Genomic DNA, 19059 nt, shown 5'->3' with positions numbered 1-19059 from the left:
GGACTCATTAGGGTTACACCGGCATGCTAGTGTTGATACTAATGACTGGTGATGGGACAGACAGATCGGAGCTCCCTATACTCCTTGTTTTCCCTCAACACTCCTCGGGTTCCCAGTGCTGCGATCCTGGAGCTGTCAGTTTGAAGCAAAGCAGAGCGGAGAGGTGGCATAACCAAAACACACACACTATATTTTCTACTGCACAGTCAAAAACAAGGACTGGCCTAAACAGGAACCAATGATACTAGAAATTCTTGCTTATTTTCTATCAACTACGGTGCCGTCTGGAATAGTTACTGCGACAACGATTAAAATAAATGGTATATAAATACGTGTAACCATTTACTGTAGTTAACCCGCACATATAGCACAGCACTTTAATCAGGGGTTGAATCATTTCCACAGCCAGCTGTAATTTAAATCACAGGTTTATATTAATACGTTCATTTCTATAGTAACAAGGATTTGAATGGTGGCAGATCCACATAATCTGAAGCTAATAAATAAGATTTTATTAGAATCAAATGTCCATTGGTTAATAAGGTGAAGCTTTCTGTAAAGAGATACATGTTTATTTTACATTTATAGTAGGAGCCCCCCGTGACAGTGCTTCTTTTTTTTCTGACATGGGTCATGAGTCTTTTAAATTGGGATTTAACAAGACAAGCTGGATTATTTGTCTTCTCAAAAATAAGAGAAAAAAGCGAGGCTGGTAAGGGAATAACTGTCTGTAGCTACTAAAGCATGGGTCATTTCAAGAGCTGTCTACAACATTAGAGAGCTAGAAATTGAGAAAAATAAGATCATTTTTTGTAATAGTTGGAATATTGATTTGAAAGAAGAGGAAAATGTTGGAAAATAATCAACTTCATGGTGGCGACGATGAGTACGCCATGCATAAGGCTGAATTACACAATCAGACTGTTGTTTCTTTTCTTATACTGTAAGAGCATGACCTGTCGTGGTTTATTCTGAACAAAACAGCTACAGTAAAAGATTCGCTTGATTTTTAAATAAGATCACAACATGAAAAAGTTTGCACAAAATTCATATCAATGTAATTTAAAACCTTTTTAATGTTGTGACATCATTCCATCAAAGGAAAACTGAGTCAGTTATTTTGTGCATTTCTTGGAGAATTTCTCTTTCAAAGAACAAGTGAAGCAAGCTGCTCTTTATTCTTTTTGTTCTGTGTGTTTTTCATGTCCGTCTGCATGATCTTCTACTTGCTACAGAGAGGTCCAGAAGTCTGACGCTGGTGCACTGGTGAAAATGTTATCAGTTATGCAGTCTTTTCTAATTGAACACAATGAGTTTGATTTTATTTAGTTTGTTCCCTGTTTCCTTTAGTGACAGTAAGCACTTCAGCTGGTGTGGACTTCACAAGTTTGTGTAAAACCTTCTGATCAATTTTGATCAAACCCTTCAGTGTTGTCCGAAGACGTGCTTCAAAAGAAGAGATGGAAATTCTGACCTTTTGTACAAAGCAGGTACCATGGTCAATATCACAGGTATGCTTGCATTTAAATGGGGACGTAGATATAGTGAAGAATCTTATTAAATATCTTATCTTATCTTATTAAATATTAAATATTCAAGATATTGAAAAGGGTTTAGTATGTTTGCCTTGGACCTTTCCCGCCTGTACTCTGTACATGGAGTTTGCATGTGCCCTCTGTGGATCTGGGTTTCCTCTATGTACTCTGGTTTTCTCCCCCAGTCCAAAGACAAGCATTGTAGGCTGATTGGCATCACTAAATTGCCTGAAGTGTGTGAATGGTTGTGTGAGTGTGTGTGAGTGTGTGTGTGTGTGTGTGTGTGTCTGTGTGTGTGTCTGTGTGTGTGTGTATGTGTGTGTGTGTGTATGTGTGTGTGTGTGTGTGTGTGTGTGTGTGTGTGTGTGTGTGTGTGTGTGTGTGTGTGTGCGTGTGTGTGATCCATCTTCATCCACAGTGTCCCCCATTTTCTGAGTCCTCCAGGTTTCCTGCGACCCTGTGTATGATGGATGGATGGACGGATGGATGGATAAAACATTCAGCAAATTAAAAAATTCTAAAACATTCTTTATATTTCCACTGTATGCATAACCACCAAACAAAAACAGATTTGTTGGCCAAGCCCACAAGTACATTCACCGATCTGGAACAGGTACAAAAAAATATAAACTTGGAACCTTCCTTAAGGGAATAGAACCATAGTGCAAAACGCTCGAGTGTTAAAAACACCAGTATTAAATGAAGCAAGCGGAAATTTAATTACTGTACGGGAGAAACATTTAAGGAACACACACTCATTTGACTGTCTCTGCGTGCAGAGCTTCCTTCCTTTAACCTTTTCATTGCTGCTCAGTATTTAGTAGCATCACATGAGAAATGATGTCACCAATGCACAACCTTCAGAGTGCAGGTACTTACTCAGGGCATGGATAGTTCATTATTCAGATTAGTAAATGAACCATGTCTTTTGACCTGTAAAAAAGTGCTATTATTATGTAATTAAAACCAGGTCCCGAGCATGTAAATTGATAATTAATAAAGAAAATCATAAATGATTACTGAAACGATGTGAAGATCACATTAGCATGATGTGGTTTTGATTCAGTATGCATTCAGCTGGATTTTATTATTGCATATGAAATGGCTGAAGCATGACAGGTTATGAATATACATAGCCATACATTACATATACTGCAGAGGTATATATCATAATGAAAGATGTCAAGCCATGACTCACATGCTCATGCACACACACACACAGACACACACACACACACATACATACAGAAGAAAAATCCTATATAATGTCTTTGTGTCATTTTTTTTTGTGCAAAATTATAGGGGAAAAAACAGTGTGTTAGTAAGCTATGACGACTCACCAGAGCAGCTTCAGTGCACCTTGACATTGATTCTACAAGTCTGTCAGGAACTGCACTGGAGTGATAAACACTGTTCTTCCAAAAGCTATTCCCTCAACTGGTGTTTTGATGATGGTAGTGGAGGCTGCTCTCTGACATACAACTCCACAATCTCCCATAGGTCTTCAATTGGATTGAGATCTGCTGATGTCTGAAGGCCATAGTATATGATTTGCATCATTTTTATCCTCATCAACCCATTCAGTTAACTTTTCCCCTGTGGATGTGGATGGAAGAGGAAAGAAGTGTTTCATTGTGGAATATATATATATATATATATATATATATATATATATATATATATATATATATATATATATATATATATATATATATATATAATTTATTTATTTTATTTTATTTATTTTCTTTTTTAATTTTCGTGGACTAACGTAGCCGTTGTATAGTCAAGCGAAACATTTGGCGTCTTCCATGTCATTAATTTTCATCATAAGGCTAGAAAACATGCTGAATACATCCAACAAAGACACTATTGTGTTTGAACAGACAGTCAGACAAAAGAAATCAATTCTAAAATGGATCTTGAGAATAAAAAAGCTTCCAGTATGTAAGCAAACATCGCCCTCTTCTGTTTGATGAAGGAAGCTACAATGGATGGATGAATTAATGAATGAATGAATGAATGAATGAATGAATGAATGAATGAATGAATGAATGAACAATGTAGGAATCATTGAAAGGCAAGGCATTTAAATGAATGAATGGCTACCTGAGAGAACTTATAGAACAAAAAAGTCCATTTATAGAAATCTGGGACTGATTGGAAATGTGGTTATAAATAATTCACCATAAACAAGGTCCCCACTAGTACTGTGTCAGTTCATCTGTTTTAGGCTATATGGCACAAAGGTGTAGTCATGCTGTTTAATCATAATACTTTTATATATTTGATCTTTTATATAATGTGAGTCTGACACAGAACAGATTGAGAGAGAGAGAGAGAGAGAGAGAGAGAGAGAGAGAGAGAGAGAGAGAGAGAGAGAGATGACAGGGATTTTGGCAAGTGAGTGTGGTATTGATTGCAGCTGTCGCTGCTTCGTGAAGTGTAAGAGCTTTTGAGTGAGAGCTGCTCCTCAATCAGACCATCTTAACAACTACAGCACTGTGTGTGTGTGTGTGTGTGTGTGTGTGTGTGTGTGTGTGTGTGAGAGAGAGAGAGAGAGAGAGAGAGAGAGAGAGAGAGAGAGAGAGAGAGATAAGACAGAGGATCAGTAATTTTAATCAGTGAGACCACAGACACAGCAGTATGAAAATGTGAGCAGAATAAGAAGTTTTAAATCTGCGTTCTTAGCTGAAGCAATGCCCTTAAAACCACTGCAAAGATAAAACTCTCATTTGAATAGTCTGGAAATTGCCTGTGTTTCTGTCTTGAGTCCTAATGCTCGTCTGCAACATACGAACTGAGACAAGAAAGCAAGTGCTATAAAGAATATACACTATATAGACAAAAGTGTATGGACATCTGAGTATGGTAGTGTTAGTATAGATTATTATTCAAATACAATGGACATTCATACTGAGTCCTTTCCCTCTTTTGCTGCTGTAACAGCTTCTGGTAATCTGAGAAGATGTGGTTGGTGTGTTGCTATGAGGATTTGCAGGCCATCTTTGAAACTATATATAGTCCACTAAGGGGGAAAACAGTTCATTTTACATTTCATTTTACAGTTTAGCAGATGAAGGCTAGGGGTCTTGCTCAACGTACCTATAGTGGGAGCTGAGCAGGACCAGGACCAGGACCTGAACTCACAGCTACCACTTTGTCAGATATAGTAGAGATCAGAAGGTCATGGGTTCTAATCCCAGGTCCACCAAGCTGCCACTGCTGGGCCCCTGAGAGAGGCCCTTAACCCTCAATTGCTCAGTTGTATAAATTGAAATAAAAATGTAAGTCACTCTGGATAAGTGTGTCTGCTAAATGACACAAATGTAAATAAGTATTTGATTATTGTTATAATTATAATGATTTTCCTCATTAATAAAGTGACCAATAATAAATTATCTCTACAATTAGATACAGTGTTTACATTCTCTTATGAGATTAAGGGGTGTGTTTTTATGTGTTTTTATGTTTTTTTTTAAACATTGTTAAAAGGTATGTATTTATAAAACGATTCTCAACCTTTCTGGAGTTTTCTTAATAATTGTTCTGCTCAGTGGCAGCGGACTGACTTTTGATTCGTTGACACGTCACCACGTGCTGTGCTTTAACCAATGAGAGAAGAGTGCGCGACATAAGCTCTGAGAACGCTTTGACTTTTTCTCTATGAAGGGTACTGGTTGCCACGGTGTAAAGTTTCACGCTTAATTTCTGTGTAAAATCCAAACTTCGTACTGCGGCTTTATTATAAATAAGAGCAACATGTAACAATTTTAGAATCGGTAGGTTAAATTAAAGCGTTGCGTTGAAATAAAGTAACACATAAACGAGACAGATTCGATAGTGTAGAAAACATATTTAATATAAACATGGCAACCCGTTGATATTATGAAAAGGGCCGGGCATCACTGCTGTCGTCTCACAGTAGTTTCTGGAACCTCATGGTTACACTATGGAGAAAGTGAGTATCGCGAATTCGCCTTATTTACTACAATATAAAACGCGTTATTAATAGACAAATGCACGGATTATATCCTTATACGAACCTATTGGTTAACTAGTTGTTAATTATTTGTATTATGTGTCAACTGGCTAGCTTGTTAAACCCCATTGCATTGCAGTAGTGCTCATTGTTAGCCATGATGCTATCCTGCTAGCTAGAATACTAACTAGCTAGCACGAGTACCGTTTAAAATGACAGACGTAAAGGTGACCGATTGATTTATTGACAATTTTCTTTCATTTAATTTCGCGTGGACTGCGAATGATAAACGTGCGATCGCTCTGGCGTGTAAAAGTACATAGCGTTAGCTCCATAGCTAGTTTAGCTGACTAGCTAACTTGCTAACTAGCTACGCGTTCACCGGAGAGAGATACAGGACTGAGAAAACGCAAAGTTATCATCTCGTTCTCAGAGATTTATCATCGCATGCTCAGAGATTTGTGTTCAGATCTGTACGTATGTTTATAACGCGTGTACGAGTGTGAATTTCTACAATCATTGCAGCCACGAGCTCGTCATTTGCTCTTAGATTGAGCTGGAACTTTCTAGAAAGTTCAGTTAACAGCCAGGTGCTGAGTTTGGTGTGTAGTGTCGTGTTCAGGAGGGACTGAGTGAGTGACATGGTGTTCTGTTATCTAACAAGATCTTAAAGAAGTTGTTTGATTTCTAAACGACCTGTTTTTTGTTTTTGTTTTTTTAACAGCTAAATATTCAGCTAGCTAGTTTATAAAAGGTTTGTAGTAGTTTACCAACATAAGGATGCTGTAGTTTAATTCAATTTGATTTAAATCAAATGTATTTGTATACAGAACATAAACATAGAACAAAAGGTTGTTATAAAGAATAATATAATACAGAAAATCAAAATATTATTATTTTGTATCCCCAATGAGCAAGTCTGAGGTGACTCAGGTGACTGTGGGGAGGAAAAAAACTCCATTAGATGGTAAAGGAAGAAACCTTGAGAGGAACCAAACTCAAAGGGGAACCTCATCATCATATGGGTGACACCGGAGGGTGTGATTTATAAATATACAGTCTGATTAGATGTTGTACTGATGAGGAGATTGTTGTCCTCAAAGACCACATGGAGTTGCGTCTACTCTTTAGTATCTTAGAGTCTGACTGGAGCTGGTAGATCTCTAGATGTCTCGGAATCCTCACAGAGTTGACTTCGTCTCAGTGGAGGTCCAAAATCTTCATGGCACGGAAGACACTCGGAGCTGGTACAATTTCTGGATGCCTCGGGACGGGTGGAAAGAGAGAAGCAGTGGAGAGGGATTAACGTAGCTGCTGTTTATGATAGTAGCAAACACTAGATGACAATCGCAGGCTTTAAAAAAAAAAGGAAAAGATTTTTTGTTTTTATCTAGATGTTTAATTTGTATGGCTTGCTTGCTAGAATGTGGCTGTTGTCTGCTATCAGCTGTCAATGACATTTCTGACACACATGGAGGAACAGGTGTAGTCCTGTACTTGACACTCAAAAGAAAGGGTTTACACTTATTTTAGCTTGTTTTCTTAAAGCATATGTGTCATTATTTATATAAACCAGGAATGCCAACAACCTTCTGTTGGCACTGTATGCACTTTTATTTATTTAACGTTTGTGGAGTGCGACAATTAACATCAGCCGATATGGCTTCAAAATTACATAAAAAGGAAGGTAAATAAATTTGTAATTCATAGACGTTTTGGAGTCTTTGGTGTTAACTCGGAACCCCACCTTTTAGGGTTGTTTGTTTTGTGGTGTAACAGGGTGAGCTGCCTCAATCACTGAATGTGCAAGTAATATGAATGTATTAATACATTACCAAATAAACACCAGGGAGGAAGCAAAGAAACGGCCCCAAACCACGCTACGATATTTTAGAGACCTTTCTTTGTACTTGATAGATTTGCTGAAACGGGATGCTGTCATAAGATAAACATAATGATTTGTAGTTTATTAATAGATCATTGGATACTTCAGAATCAGGTTTATTGGTGCACACAAGGAATTTGGTTCCAGCTGTTTGTGACTCTCTAAAAAGTACAGACATAAATAACACTATACAAGACAATACAGACGATGTGAGACAATACAGACAGTACGAGTATTAAATATGAATACAGAATATGACTGATCAGTTATGTACATAAAGTAAGAGAAAGTACATGGTAGTGCAAATAACAGTATTGTGCAATATTATGCTTTTGTACAATATACAGCAGCAGTAGTGTGTGTAACGTATACGGATGATGTGATGACTGACCGTTCTGATAACACAGTACTTACATACATAACACAATACATATGAAGCAGGGAATATAATTATGGTGAGTTGTTAATCAGGGTGATTGCCTGGGGTAAGAAACTGTTCCTGTGTCTGGCAGTTTTTGTAAGCAAAGTTCTGTAGTGCCTGCCAGAAGAGAGGAGCTGAAAGAGGTTGTGTTCAGGGTGTGAAGGGTTAGTAGTGATGGAACAAGTCCTTGGAAGTCTGCAGGGGGGCACCAATTATTTTTGTCTGCTGTTTTAACTGTTTGTGGCAGTCTGTTTTGTTGCTGCTCCAAACCAGATGGTGATGAATGTGTACAGGACAGATTCAATGACTGCAGTGTAGAACAGCATCAACAGCTCCTGTGGCAGACCATACTCCTTTAATTGAAGTAGAAAGTACATCCTCTGCTGGGCCTTTTTGTTAATGGAGTTTATGTTGCACTCCCATTTCAGGTCTTGGAAAATGGTTGTGCCCAGAAACTGGAAGGACTCCACAGAAGCACAGGGCTGTTGGATGTTGTGAGGGGGTTGTGTTGAGGGTTTTTTCCTAAAGTCCACGATCATCTCCACAGTTTTGAGGGTGTTTAACCTTTTATTTTTTTCCGATAGCTCCGTTACGAGATCTCAGTGTATGTGGAAGCCTGAGAGAAGTAATCCTCTGTCTGGGATTGAGTGACGGAGCCAAGTTTCAGTAAAACAGAGAGAAGCTGAGCATGCAAAATCTTTGTTCCGTTAAAAAAAAGAATCAGTTTGTCCATTTTGTTTGGCGACGAGCGGTGGTTTGCCAGGTGAATCGATGGGAGCATAGCTTTAAATCCCCTCTGTCGTAGCTTCACTTCACTTTCCTCGCCGGCATCTCCTCCATGTACCATAGAGAGCAGCTGCTCCTCTAATAGGAGTTCCAAAAAACTTTTGTTTTTTTTTTTTTTAAAGAAAGGAGAGAGAACATTTTACCGAACATCCAGTGTTATTTAACATGAAGTTCATATGTAATGTGAACAATTAAGTTAAGACATGCAACAATTATTTTCTATCATTATATCTGATTCAATTCAAATGAGGTTGTACAGGTGAGTTGTTGTACAATGTTATTATGACTTTTTGTTGTATGGTAGAGACGGGTTGCCCGTTATAGAGAGAAGTTTGCAGCTCCTCGCTGTAACAGTCACTTAGTAACAGTCAGAGCTTAAGGCTGTAAGTTTGAAGACTTCATTGTTTCTCAGCAACATGACGTCAAGTTAGTATGTGACAACAGGAACCAACTTAAATATAACTAGAACCTGGTCGTTAGTTATGTAACTATATATGAAAATGGAGTGTAATTCTTTAATACATTCCAATTGTAATGTTTGGGATATGAATATATGCTGTATAATAAAAGGGAAAAGTAACACAGTAAAGAGATGCTGTTATAGAGAAATAATAAACTTGCACCACCATGATTATTTTACTCCAGCAGCATGCCACCTCTTGGTGTATTCTTTACTTTACTTTACTAATATTTTTCAAAGGCTTATTTCCATGCTTTTTTTTTTAAATTATAATAATTTAATCATATTTGCCTCCACAGTTGAAATATTTTTAGAAGGCAAGCTTCTAAATCACCCACAGAGTGCCGTGCACTCAGTCAATCTTTACTTGTTTTCGAAATGCCCCACTATACATATGTCTTTCCACCCTCAGGTATCTCAGCTGAAAGACCAGGGTAATAAAGCGCTGAGCGCAGGGCAGTTTGATGAAGCAGTGCGCTGCTACACCGAGGCTCTCGCATTGGACCCAAACAACCATGTCCTCTTCAGCAACCGATCTGCTGCTTACGCGAAGAAAGCAGATTATGAGAATGCCCTGAAGGACGCGTGCCAGACCATTAAGATCAAGCCAGACTGGGGCAAGGTAAATGATGCTATTAGTGCATTTGGGGGGTTCTTTAGCACTCTTTTTTTTTTTTTTTTTTTTTCTTTTTTTTCCTATCAGCTCTCAGAGCTTAGTGACGGAAAAGCACAGTAGCTTCGTTGTTGCTTTCCTGAGGATTTAATTCCTCAACACAGTTAACATCCAGTGATCCGTTAGTGAGCTGGATAGAGAGGAAACCTACAGCTCTTTAATAATTTTCTCCTAGAGACTGAAGACTGTATAGTCTTTTACTAACCTTATTGGGGTTTTAAATACAAAAACGATATTATATTTTAAAAATTGTCATCATTTTAAAAACGCACACAGAACACAATTCCTGGTTTTACTACTTTGTGTTTTGCAATACGCTGCTAGTTAAAAATGTAAAAAGAACCGTGACGTTTTAATTTTCTGGTAAATGTCTGATCTGGATTGCGTGAGTGAATGAGAGTGTGTGTGTGCCCTGCGATGGGTTGGCACTCCGTCCAGGGTGTATCCTGCCTTGATGCCCGATGATGCCTGAGATAGGCACAGGCTCCCCGTGACCCGAGGTAGTTCGGATAAGCGGTAGAAAATGAATGAATGAATGTCTGATCTGGATCACTTTAATTAAACACCTTGTAGCACACAGCATGTGCACCGTTAACAAAGAACTCATTTAGAGTCCCATTAAAATCTGAGCGTGGGCAATAATTCTACCCTTAAATGCAAAACTTTAGACTTTTGATCGGTAACTTGTTTAATTCAGTCGTTATTGAATTGTAGCAGGTCAACTGTAATCAAGCTTCTACATGATGGCCAATCATTTAGTGATAAAATGTGATGTCATTTATAAATATTGATTTCCTTAATCTTGTCCTCATGGCACAATAACCTTGAGGCTATGAGGACAAAATATGAAATCGTCAGTTTCTTTTTAACACACACAAAAAGAGAGAACCACACATGATGTATTTATTTCAGGGTTACTCACGAAAGGCTGCAGCTTTGGAGTTTCTGGGAAAGTTTGAAGATGCCAAATCAACCTATCAGGAAGGTCTCCGGCAAGAGCCGTCCAACCAGCAGCTAAAAGAAGGGCTTCAGAATATCGAGGCACGACTAGCAGGTACACACACACACACACACACACACTTACGGGACTGTAATACTGCCGTACTTTACTTTACTTACATGCCACATTCAAATAAATGGCAGATTTGTGGATTTTACGGTGTACTCATACGTAGTTGTGGTTTTGATATGGAAGAGTTGGCACAGCTCTCTCATCGTTCAAGTGAAAATGACTCCTTTGTTGCTAGGCAACTGGGAGGCATAAATCCTCAATTTGGCTAATCATTTAACTGCCAGCTGTTAACCTTTTTATAATGTTTGTAGATTTCTTTTTTTTTTTTCAACGCACAATGATGTTGGGAACTAGACAAAACCATGACAAATCAACCTTTCCGTCAGACGTGTTCCGGCAGATTAAGACTGAATGAATATAATTGTGCTACGCTAGCATCAGTGACTAGCCCAAATTTTCAACACCATATTGAGAAATACATTAAAAAAAATCTATCAGAAAGGTATTCATTTATAACAAGTTGTATATTTGTCCCCAAACATAGAGAAGAAGATGATGAACCCCTTCTCAATCCCTAACTTGTACGAGAAGTTAGAGGCGGACTCCCGAACCCGATCCCTCCTGTCCGATCCCAGCTACAGAGAGCTGCTCGAACAGCTCCGTCAGAAACCATCCGAACTCGGCACGTAAGTGTTCACTCGCTCTGGTGTAATACCCCTCTCTCTGACAAGTTTGACCTGCCAGATCGGGGTAACTGTCTCTCCTGACAGCTCTTCAGGCTACGTTGGAAACGTGAGGGCTGTCTTTCTATCCCCCCCCCTCCCCCCCACCTCATTCTTTCCCTCGTCTTTTTCCAGACACCGCTATCTGTCTAGCTGTCAGTCCCAGAAGCCTACACTTTGGTGCTATCTGCCTTAATTACTCTCCTTTCTAGCTACACATTCAGTTCCCGCTGCCTGTCTGGCTTATCCGCTTACTTCCTTTTAACTTTTCTACACGCCGTCCTATCCGATTTTCCTCAATCGTTCTCCCCCTTTTGACTCAAGTATCTGTGTGACAGGATCATATTTTTTGACTTCTCTGTCTATATTTCACTGTAGGAGGTTGCAGGACCCACGTGTGATGACAACCCTTTCGGTGCTGCTTGGATTCGATCTAGCCGGCATGGAGGACGACGAGGAGCCGACTCCTCCCCCTCCACCTAAACCCAAAGAGACAGCCCCGCCCCCTCCCAAAGAAGAAGATCTGCCAGAGAACAAGAAATTGGTACAAACTCTTAAATATTACATGAAATGTGATGTTTTTGTGCATACAATTTCCCCCCATGTAATTAACAACAAACCTCTCCTTGTGTGCGGTGAGGATTTCCACCATCTGTGCTGTTGGCTAGCCAGTTCTCATTTCTCACTAGTAAACACACAGGTGCCAACGTCTGCAGTTTCGCTGTAGCATTTTACAATTTTTGACCGAATGGGACACCTGAAAACTAGCGTCTTTTCTAGTTGCGTGTTTGCTTACAGTAGCTAAAGCAAGGATAAGAGCAAATATGAAAAACTGGAGCAGGTGAATGCCCAGTATACATCAGGGGTGTCCAACCAGTCAGAGACCAAGAGCCACATTTATTACTGTGTTACTGCAAAGAGCCGCATTATACACATGGTCACACATGATCATCACCTTTTTTCCCTGCCATTTTGAGAGCGAACTTGACACAAATTGTTTACTCAACTGATTTTGCTCCTAATGGGAAACTTTGAGGTATTTTCATCCCACTCACATGCGCGTTTGACAAAAATATCGTATTGAACTCAAGCGAAGCGAACACGCACATTAAAAAGACACAAATACAAACTTCGATATGAACGTAAGAGCCGCATGAAACCGGGCAAAGAGGCGCATGCAGCTCGGCCACCCCTGGTATACATGATCTCTAATACCCCAATCCACACTACAGTTTTTATCCTACTTTAGCTTGCTAGACTGGTCTTGTTAGAACTATTGGCACCTTTACAAAGACTTGCGATACCAGACTGAGGAAAATTGGAGAAAAATATCAGGCAAAATCTTTGTCTAGATAACTGCAGGGGGAAAAGAACATATTAGTGCTTTTCAAGTTTGACCGTTTTGCCCTGGTTGCTACACTGACGTGGGCTATTTCTCTAATTGTCGGATTGGCAACATGTCATTTCTCATCAGGAACTTTCCTTTGGGTGCAGCCTTGACAAAGCTAATGTTTAGAGCCTTGATCTCTCTTACAGGCATTGAAGGAGAAGGAACTCGGCAATGCAGCGTATAAAAAGAAGGACTTTGAGACTGCACTCAAACACTATGAAGAGGCGTGCAAGCATGACCCCACCAGCATGACCTATCTGTCCAATCAGGCTGGTAAATCATCCTCCTTGTCATTGAATTGTCCTTACAACATAAATGGTTACACACCACGTATTTTATTGCCATAATTTTCTTGCCCCAGTTAAGAATTTTAAAGCTACCGTAAGCCCGATCTCACAGATTTAGCCTGTCATGCCTCAGCAGTTAAAGTTGCGAGGATTGCTAGAGCTATTATTGGATTATACATACTCAATAAATATGAACATATTTAAACGCCTAAATGTAAATTCCATGGTTAATTTGGCAAAGCAGGAGAAGCATGATTAAATCATAATGTGGCTGTTCTAATGGAGTTGTTTAGCAAATTGCACGGGGCTAAACAAGTCAACGATGGTGTTTATTTAATCGTGTTTATACCGTGGTCGCCTACGCCGTTTGGCCCTGCTTACCGCACACCATCAGGATTGAGCAAAAGGTTATAAAATCCTAATCGTTATTCATTAATGTAAATGACTTTGTACATCATTGTTTTTGCCCGCCATCTCTGGATATTTGAGTCATTTAACGTGCATGCACACGCACAGATGAACCAATTAGATCGGAAAACGCATAAAGCTGTAAAAGTCCAGCCGTAGATTTTACTTGCAAATGTGTGATGTAAGGAAAAAGTACACTGGTTTCCATGTAATGCTTTGTCCAATTCAGAGACAATTTATCCAAACTCAGAATTCTGACTTTTTCTCTCATTGCCATAATCAGTGAAATTGAATGAGGTCGTTAAAGTGCCTTTTTTTGTGATTTTATAAAATCTGCTTCTGTGGTATTAATATTTTACAACAAGACTTTATTAGATCCATTATCTAAAAAGTTAAGTATGAAATTTTATTGCAGCTTTATCTGAGTTTAGCCGAGCTTCTATTCTGTTCCTCTTCTTTTTATTTCAGCCGTTTTCTTCGAGAAGCGAGAGTTCGACAAGTGTAGAGAGCTCTGCGAGAAAGCCATCGAGGTGGGACGAGAAAATCGTGAGGACTACAGACAAGTCGCCAAGTAAATGTTTACTTTGCGTCTCTCTCGAACTCCAGTGCTAAATTCGAGTGAGCTGTTATGTAATTCCAGTGTTCTTTCCCAGACACATCTTCACGTTCTACCCACACAGATATGCCTCATCAACAATAGCCTACTTGTGTTAAATCAATATTTTGAGAACTAAATGAACCATTCCTGTTACACTGGCAGTAAATCCCATAATTCCCACACACTATTGCACAAGTATTTTAAATTTTATCACGGTCATCTCTCTCAGAGCCTACGCCAGGATTGGGAACTCTTTCTTCGTACAGGAGCGGTATAAGGAGGCCATTCAGTTCTTTAACAAAAGTCTGACTGAGCATCGCACCCCTGAGGTGCTGAAGAAGTGTCAGCAGGTGGGTTTTGTGAAGTGATTACACAACCAGAAAATACTGATAGGACTTACTCAAAAAAAAAAGAGCCTTATAATGGGCAGCAATCTTTCAGGACCATCTGACAATAAAGACGAGGAGGCATAATTAATTGAATCGACTGCGTCCTACTTCAACAGGCAGAGAAGATCGTTAAGGAGCAGGAGAAACTGGCTTATGTCAACCCAGACCTGGCACTAGAGGAGAAGAACAAGGGCAACGAGGCTTTTCAGAAAGGTGTGCGCACACACGAGCTGGAAATTCGGGTTTATTTTATCTTTATTCCAAGCTTATGAAGGAGCATCTTCATTTAGATGTAATTTGGGGATGTGGTAGCCTAGTGGTTAAGGTGCTAGACTACCAATCGGAAGGTTGTGAGTTTGTCACGTGACATACAGCTAAGTTTGGTGACCCATACTCAGAATTCGGTCTCTGCATTTAACCCATCCAACACACACACCGTGAACACACACACCCGGGGAGCAGTTGGGGGGAGTTCGGTGCCTTGCTCAAGGGCACCTCAGTCGTGGTATTGCCAGCCCGAGACTCGAACCCACAACCTTAGGGTTAGGAGCCCGACTCTCTAACAATTAGGCCACAACTTCCCCCACGTCCACCAGGTTGCCACTGCTGGGCACTTGAGCAAGGCCCTTAACCCTCAATTTCTCAGTTGTATAAAATGAGCTAAAATGTAAGTCGCTCTGGATAAGGGCGTCTGCTAAATGCTAGAAATGTACATTTTAATTTGCATTTAATGGTAAATCATCCTGATTCTAGGTGAGGATGTATAATAAAGTCAATAAACCTGCTTTTTCAAAATTTAAATTTGAGATTAAAATTCTGCGTCCCTGCCTGTGTCCCCGTCTGTGTGGTATAGGTGACTACCCCCTGGCCATGAAGCACTACACTGAAGCCATAAAGAGAAACCCTAAAGATGCCAAGCTCTTCAGCAACAGAGCAGCCTGTTACACCAAATTACTGGAGTTCCAACTGGCCCTCAAGGTACATTTTACAGGATAAAGCACTAATCCTCTTAAAACTCTCTTCACCAATTGCGCCCATGTACACATTTAGATCTTTAGGGACTTGAAGTACTTGTTTGTCTCCTACAGGATTGTGAGGAGTGCATCAGCCTGGAACCCACCTTCAGTAAGTTTACATCTTTACACACGTTTCAGTGATTACATGGATGACAGGAAATTGTCATTCCTTCACTGTAAATATAGCTATGATCAGATAAACTAACACTAACTCTGCTTCACATTTGATGATTTGTCATCTTCATTTTGTCTGTTTCATTGAATAGATGTTTATTTGTGGTTTTGTGGTTGTGTGTAGTTAAAGGATACACACGCAAAGCAGCAGCACTGGAGGCAATGAAGGACTACTCTAAAGCCATGGATGTCTATCAGAAGGCTTTGGAGCTGGATGCAAACTCCAAGGTAGAAAATCAGAAATATTTTAAAAATTGATTTAAAAAAAAAAAAAGCGTATAGTCACTTCATTTTTTTTCACTAGTAGCAGTGAGTACTTGGCTGTAGCAGTTTCAGTATGTAACCCAGGACAAGATAGTCTGCTGGCTTTACAAAGAATGGCAGCTGCCAAAATCACACTAGAATGGGCTGCTGATAAATGTGCAGCTTTATGTGAGGATGGTTGCCTTTTCAGTGTGAATAAACACATGAAGGATTTAAATGATGAGCTGCAATTTCCTCTTGAATGAGTCAACTCTGTCACTGCATATTAGGAACAAGCTGGTACTTTGTCTTAGGTTCTGATTTAATGGTGTGTGTGTGTGTGTGTGTGTGTGTGCGTGCAGGAAGCCACAGAGGGGCTGCAGCGCTGCATGGTGAGTCAGACCATGAGGAATGATAACCCAGAGGACGTGAAGCGACGGGCCATGGCTGATCCAGAGGTCCATCAGATCATGAGTGATCCTGCCATGCGCATGATCCTAGAGCAGATGCAGAAAGACCCACAGGCTCTCAGCGAGTAAGACACACCATACATATGCATACTAATATATATATATATATATATATATATATATATATATATATATACACACACACACACACACACACACACACACACACACATACAGACTGTCTATAGAAAGAATATTATCAGTTTTATTTATTTATTTTTTACTTTTGCTTAGTCTTATTTTGAATAGCAGATCTTTACTAATTAATATTCCAGGGCAGTTTTGCCCTAGTGCAGCCACAGCCTAGTGTTTTATTAGAAATGCTTGGCCACGATGATGAATTTAATTTCCTTAAAACAACTTTTCCTTTTTTGTGCATCAGTGCAGAGTTGTTCGAGGGACTCGATCATATTTTTTTTTTTTTTTTTTTTATCTCTAATTGTTTCTTGTCTGTAAAGGATATAAGGATATTGTCAGTATTACCTACATAGTCCTACTGCTTTATGCTGTGCTGTATGTGTATATAAAGATGGTTGTGTGTTCTATATATGGTTTGTATGTTTTTTGCCTCCTGTTCCTGTACAGTCAGTATTTCACCTCATTATAGATGTGTATGCTGATTTACTATGGCATGATAAGCAGCACACGCCTTACACTTGTTTCCTGTCTCCCCCTCACTGCAGCCACCTGAAGAACCCAGTTATCGCTCAGAAGATTCAGAAACTCATAGACATCGGACTAATAGCCATCCGGTGATCAGAAGAACAGAGGAGAAACAGGGCTACCACCATCCAGATTAACACCACCACAAGACCTCAGAGGAAAGAAGACTCCATTCCAAAAAAAAAAAAAAAAAGTTTGCTCTGCAAATTGTACAATCGCCCTCATTACGTCAAATGTTTTAAGTGTAAGACCTTAGTTTTTCATTAAATATTATGTGAAACACAAAATGCAGTGCTAGATTTGTTACTCAGCACTCCAATACAGGTGATGTTTGTTTCAAGTCTTGCTTCTAATCATTACAAGTCTCGTCTGTCAAACGGCATTTTAATATCCTTTATGAGTTCCGTACAACCACTGAGATTCAGATCATCATCATATTGTGAGGTTTGCTGCAAATCACATCTTAGCAAGTAAACAATTATTTTTTTATTTTCATAATTATCTAGTATTTCCTATTACTTCTCACAAAAAATATGGTTTCTATCTATCAGAGTAAGAGTGCTTGTCTATGATCAGGTCTTATTTACAGGGATAAATCTTATTTATATCTTACTAGATTATTTACAGGGAATCTAGTGCTCACTTGCAGTAGTGACGAAACGAGTTCTGGTCCTTGTTCTGGTTCTCTGGATGTGGTCGAAACTGTGAAATGGCACACAAGTTTGCCTGCTATTAAGTCCACTTGCAGTATGTCTAGCAATTTAATGTAAATTAAAATGCTTGTTTCACAAACGCTGTCCTTTCTTAAAGGCTTTGATGCAGTATGTAAGAGATTTATAAGGGGTTTTAAAAGAAAGTCCTGGTCCTAGGTTCGCACTCTTGATTTGCTATAGCTGAAAATCCCAACTGTTCATATTCAGCCATGAAGCAGCCTTGTTCATGTCTGTACACTATACAAGGCTGGGTGGTTGTTGAAGTGTTTCACATTTTGTTACCAGTTCGCATCTTCATCATTTCCCAAATGTAACATCAAGGTCTTGGTGCCTGCAAGTCTGCAAACCTTTCACTGCTGTCTCTGTCTCTCATCTGTGCTTCAATACAAGCCATAATCTGACATATGGATGTCTTTGACTGTATTCATGCTCAGTGTTTTCTTTCCCCACCACTTCAATAAACTTCTACATACCACACCATCTTGTACACATCCATTTGAGTTGCTCATTATACAGTTGTTCGAGCAGGGAATAAATGAACTGCCATTCAACTTCAAAACCTCTGATTAAATCCTAACAGAACAGAGGCCTGTATGTTGTAATACATATGCAGATAACTAGTTTAGTATATGTAGATACAAAGCACTTAACAAAACTGAGTCCTATTTTAATTATATAAGTAAATCAATGTACTGCTAAAACAATGTAACTGCAAGTGCTTTTGATCGTTGTGTATCTGTTCTGGTAATGACGTGACAAACTAAAATGTCAATGCTAAAATGTACATCGTAATTGTTCTGAAAAATATATATGAATGTGTTTGTAAATCAATCGATGGTTTGTCTGTTTTGGATCTGCAACACCGGTATCCAACACCAGAAAGCAGTGCTTATGAAACATGGTACGTTAAACAAACCGTAGCGTTTAATACCACATAACGAGCAAAAATGCTGGCTAACTGGTCACCTTACTTTTATATTCAGCACCATGAGATCACAGACGTTGCATTTACCATCAACCTTAAGTGTACCGTGTCGAGGCGAAGATTCTAATGATTGATCTGATTGAAGAACAGATTTCAAAGTGATCATCTTTTATCCAGATGACCTCTCAAATTATCAAAATTTAAAATATTTTAAAATATCAAAAACTCAAAGCAGCCGGCTTCAATGGATTGGAGTGTCAGTTCAAATCCAAATAAAATTTCCAGTCAAACTGGGATTTAGTTCCAT

At 39.2% G+C, this 19059-nt stretch overlaps 1 protein-coding gene across 1 annotated transcript; it reads left to right on the top strand.

The window, feature by feature from the left end:
• The first annotated feature begins 5370 nt into the window (after positions 1–5370).
• On the top strand, positions 5371–18304 carry stip1 (stress-induced phosphoprotein 1). The gene is made up of 14 exons (XM_060862950.1): positions 5371–5496; positions 9482–9691; positions 10655–10796; positions 11299–11440; positions 11855–12020; positions 13013–13139; positions 14030–14132; positions 14389–14509; positions 14665–14761; positions 15402–15526; positions 15637–15673; positions 15863–15966; positions 16344–16516; positions 17135–18304. The coding sequence occupies exons 1-14, from the start codon at positions 5488–5490 to the stop codon at positions 17205–17207; spliced, it is 1629 nt and encodes a 542-aa protein (XP_060718933.1). The 5' UTR covers positions 5371–5487; the 3' UTR covers positions 17208–18304.
• The last annotated feature ends 755 nt before the right edge of the window (positions 18305–19059 follow it).

The sequence above is a fragment of the Tachysurus vachellii genome, chromosome 26 (genome assembly GCF_030014155.1).
Source record: "Tachysurus vachellii isolate PV-2020 chromosome 26, HZAU_Pvac_v1, whole genome shotgun sequence".
In the NCBI taxonomy this organism is placed as follows: domain Eukaryota; kingdom Metazoa; phylum Chordata; class Actinopteri; order Siluriformes; family Bagridae; genus Tachysurus; species Tachysurus vachellii.
The sequence above is the reverse complement of the archived record's forward strand: the minus strand, read 5'-3'. Positions and strand labels throughout refer to the sequence as shown.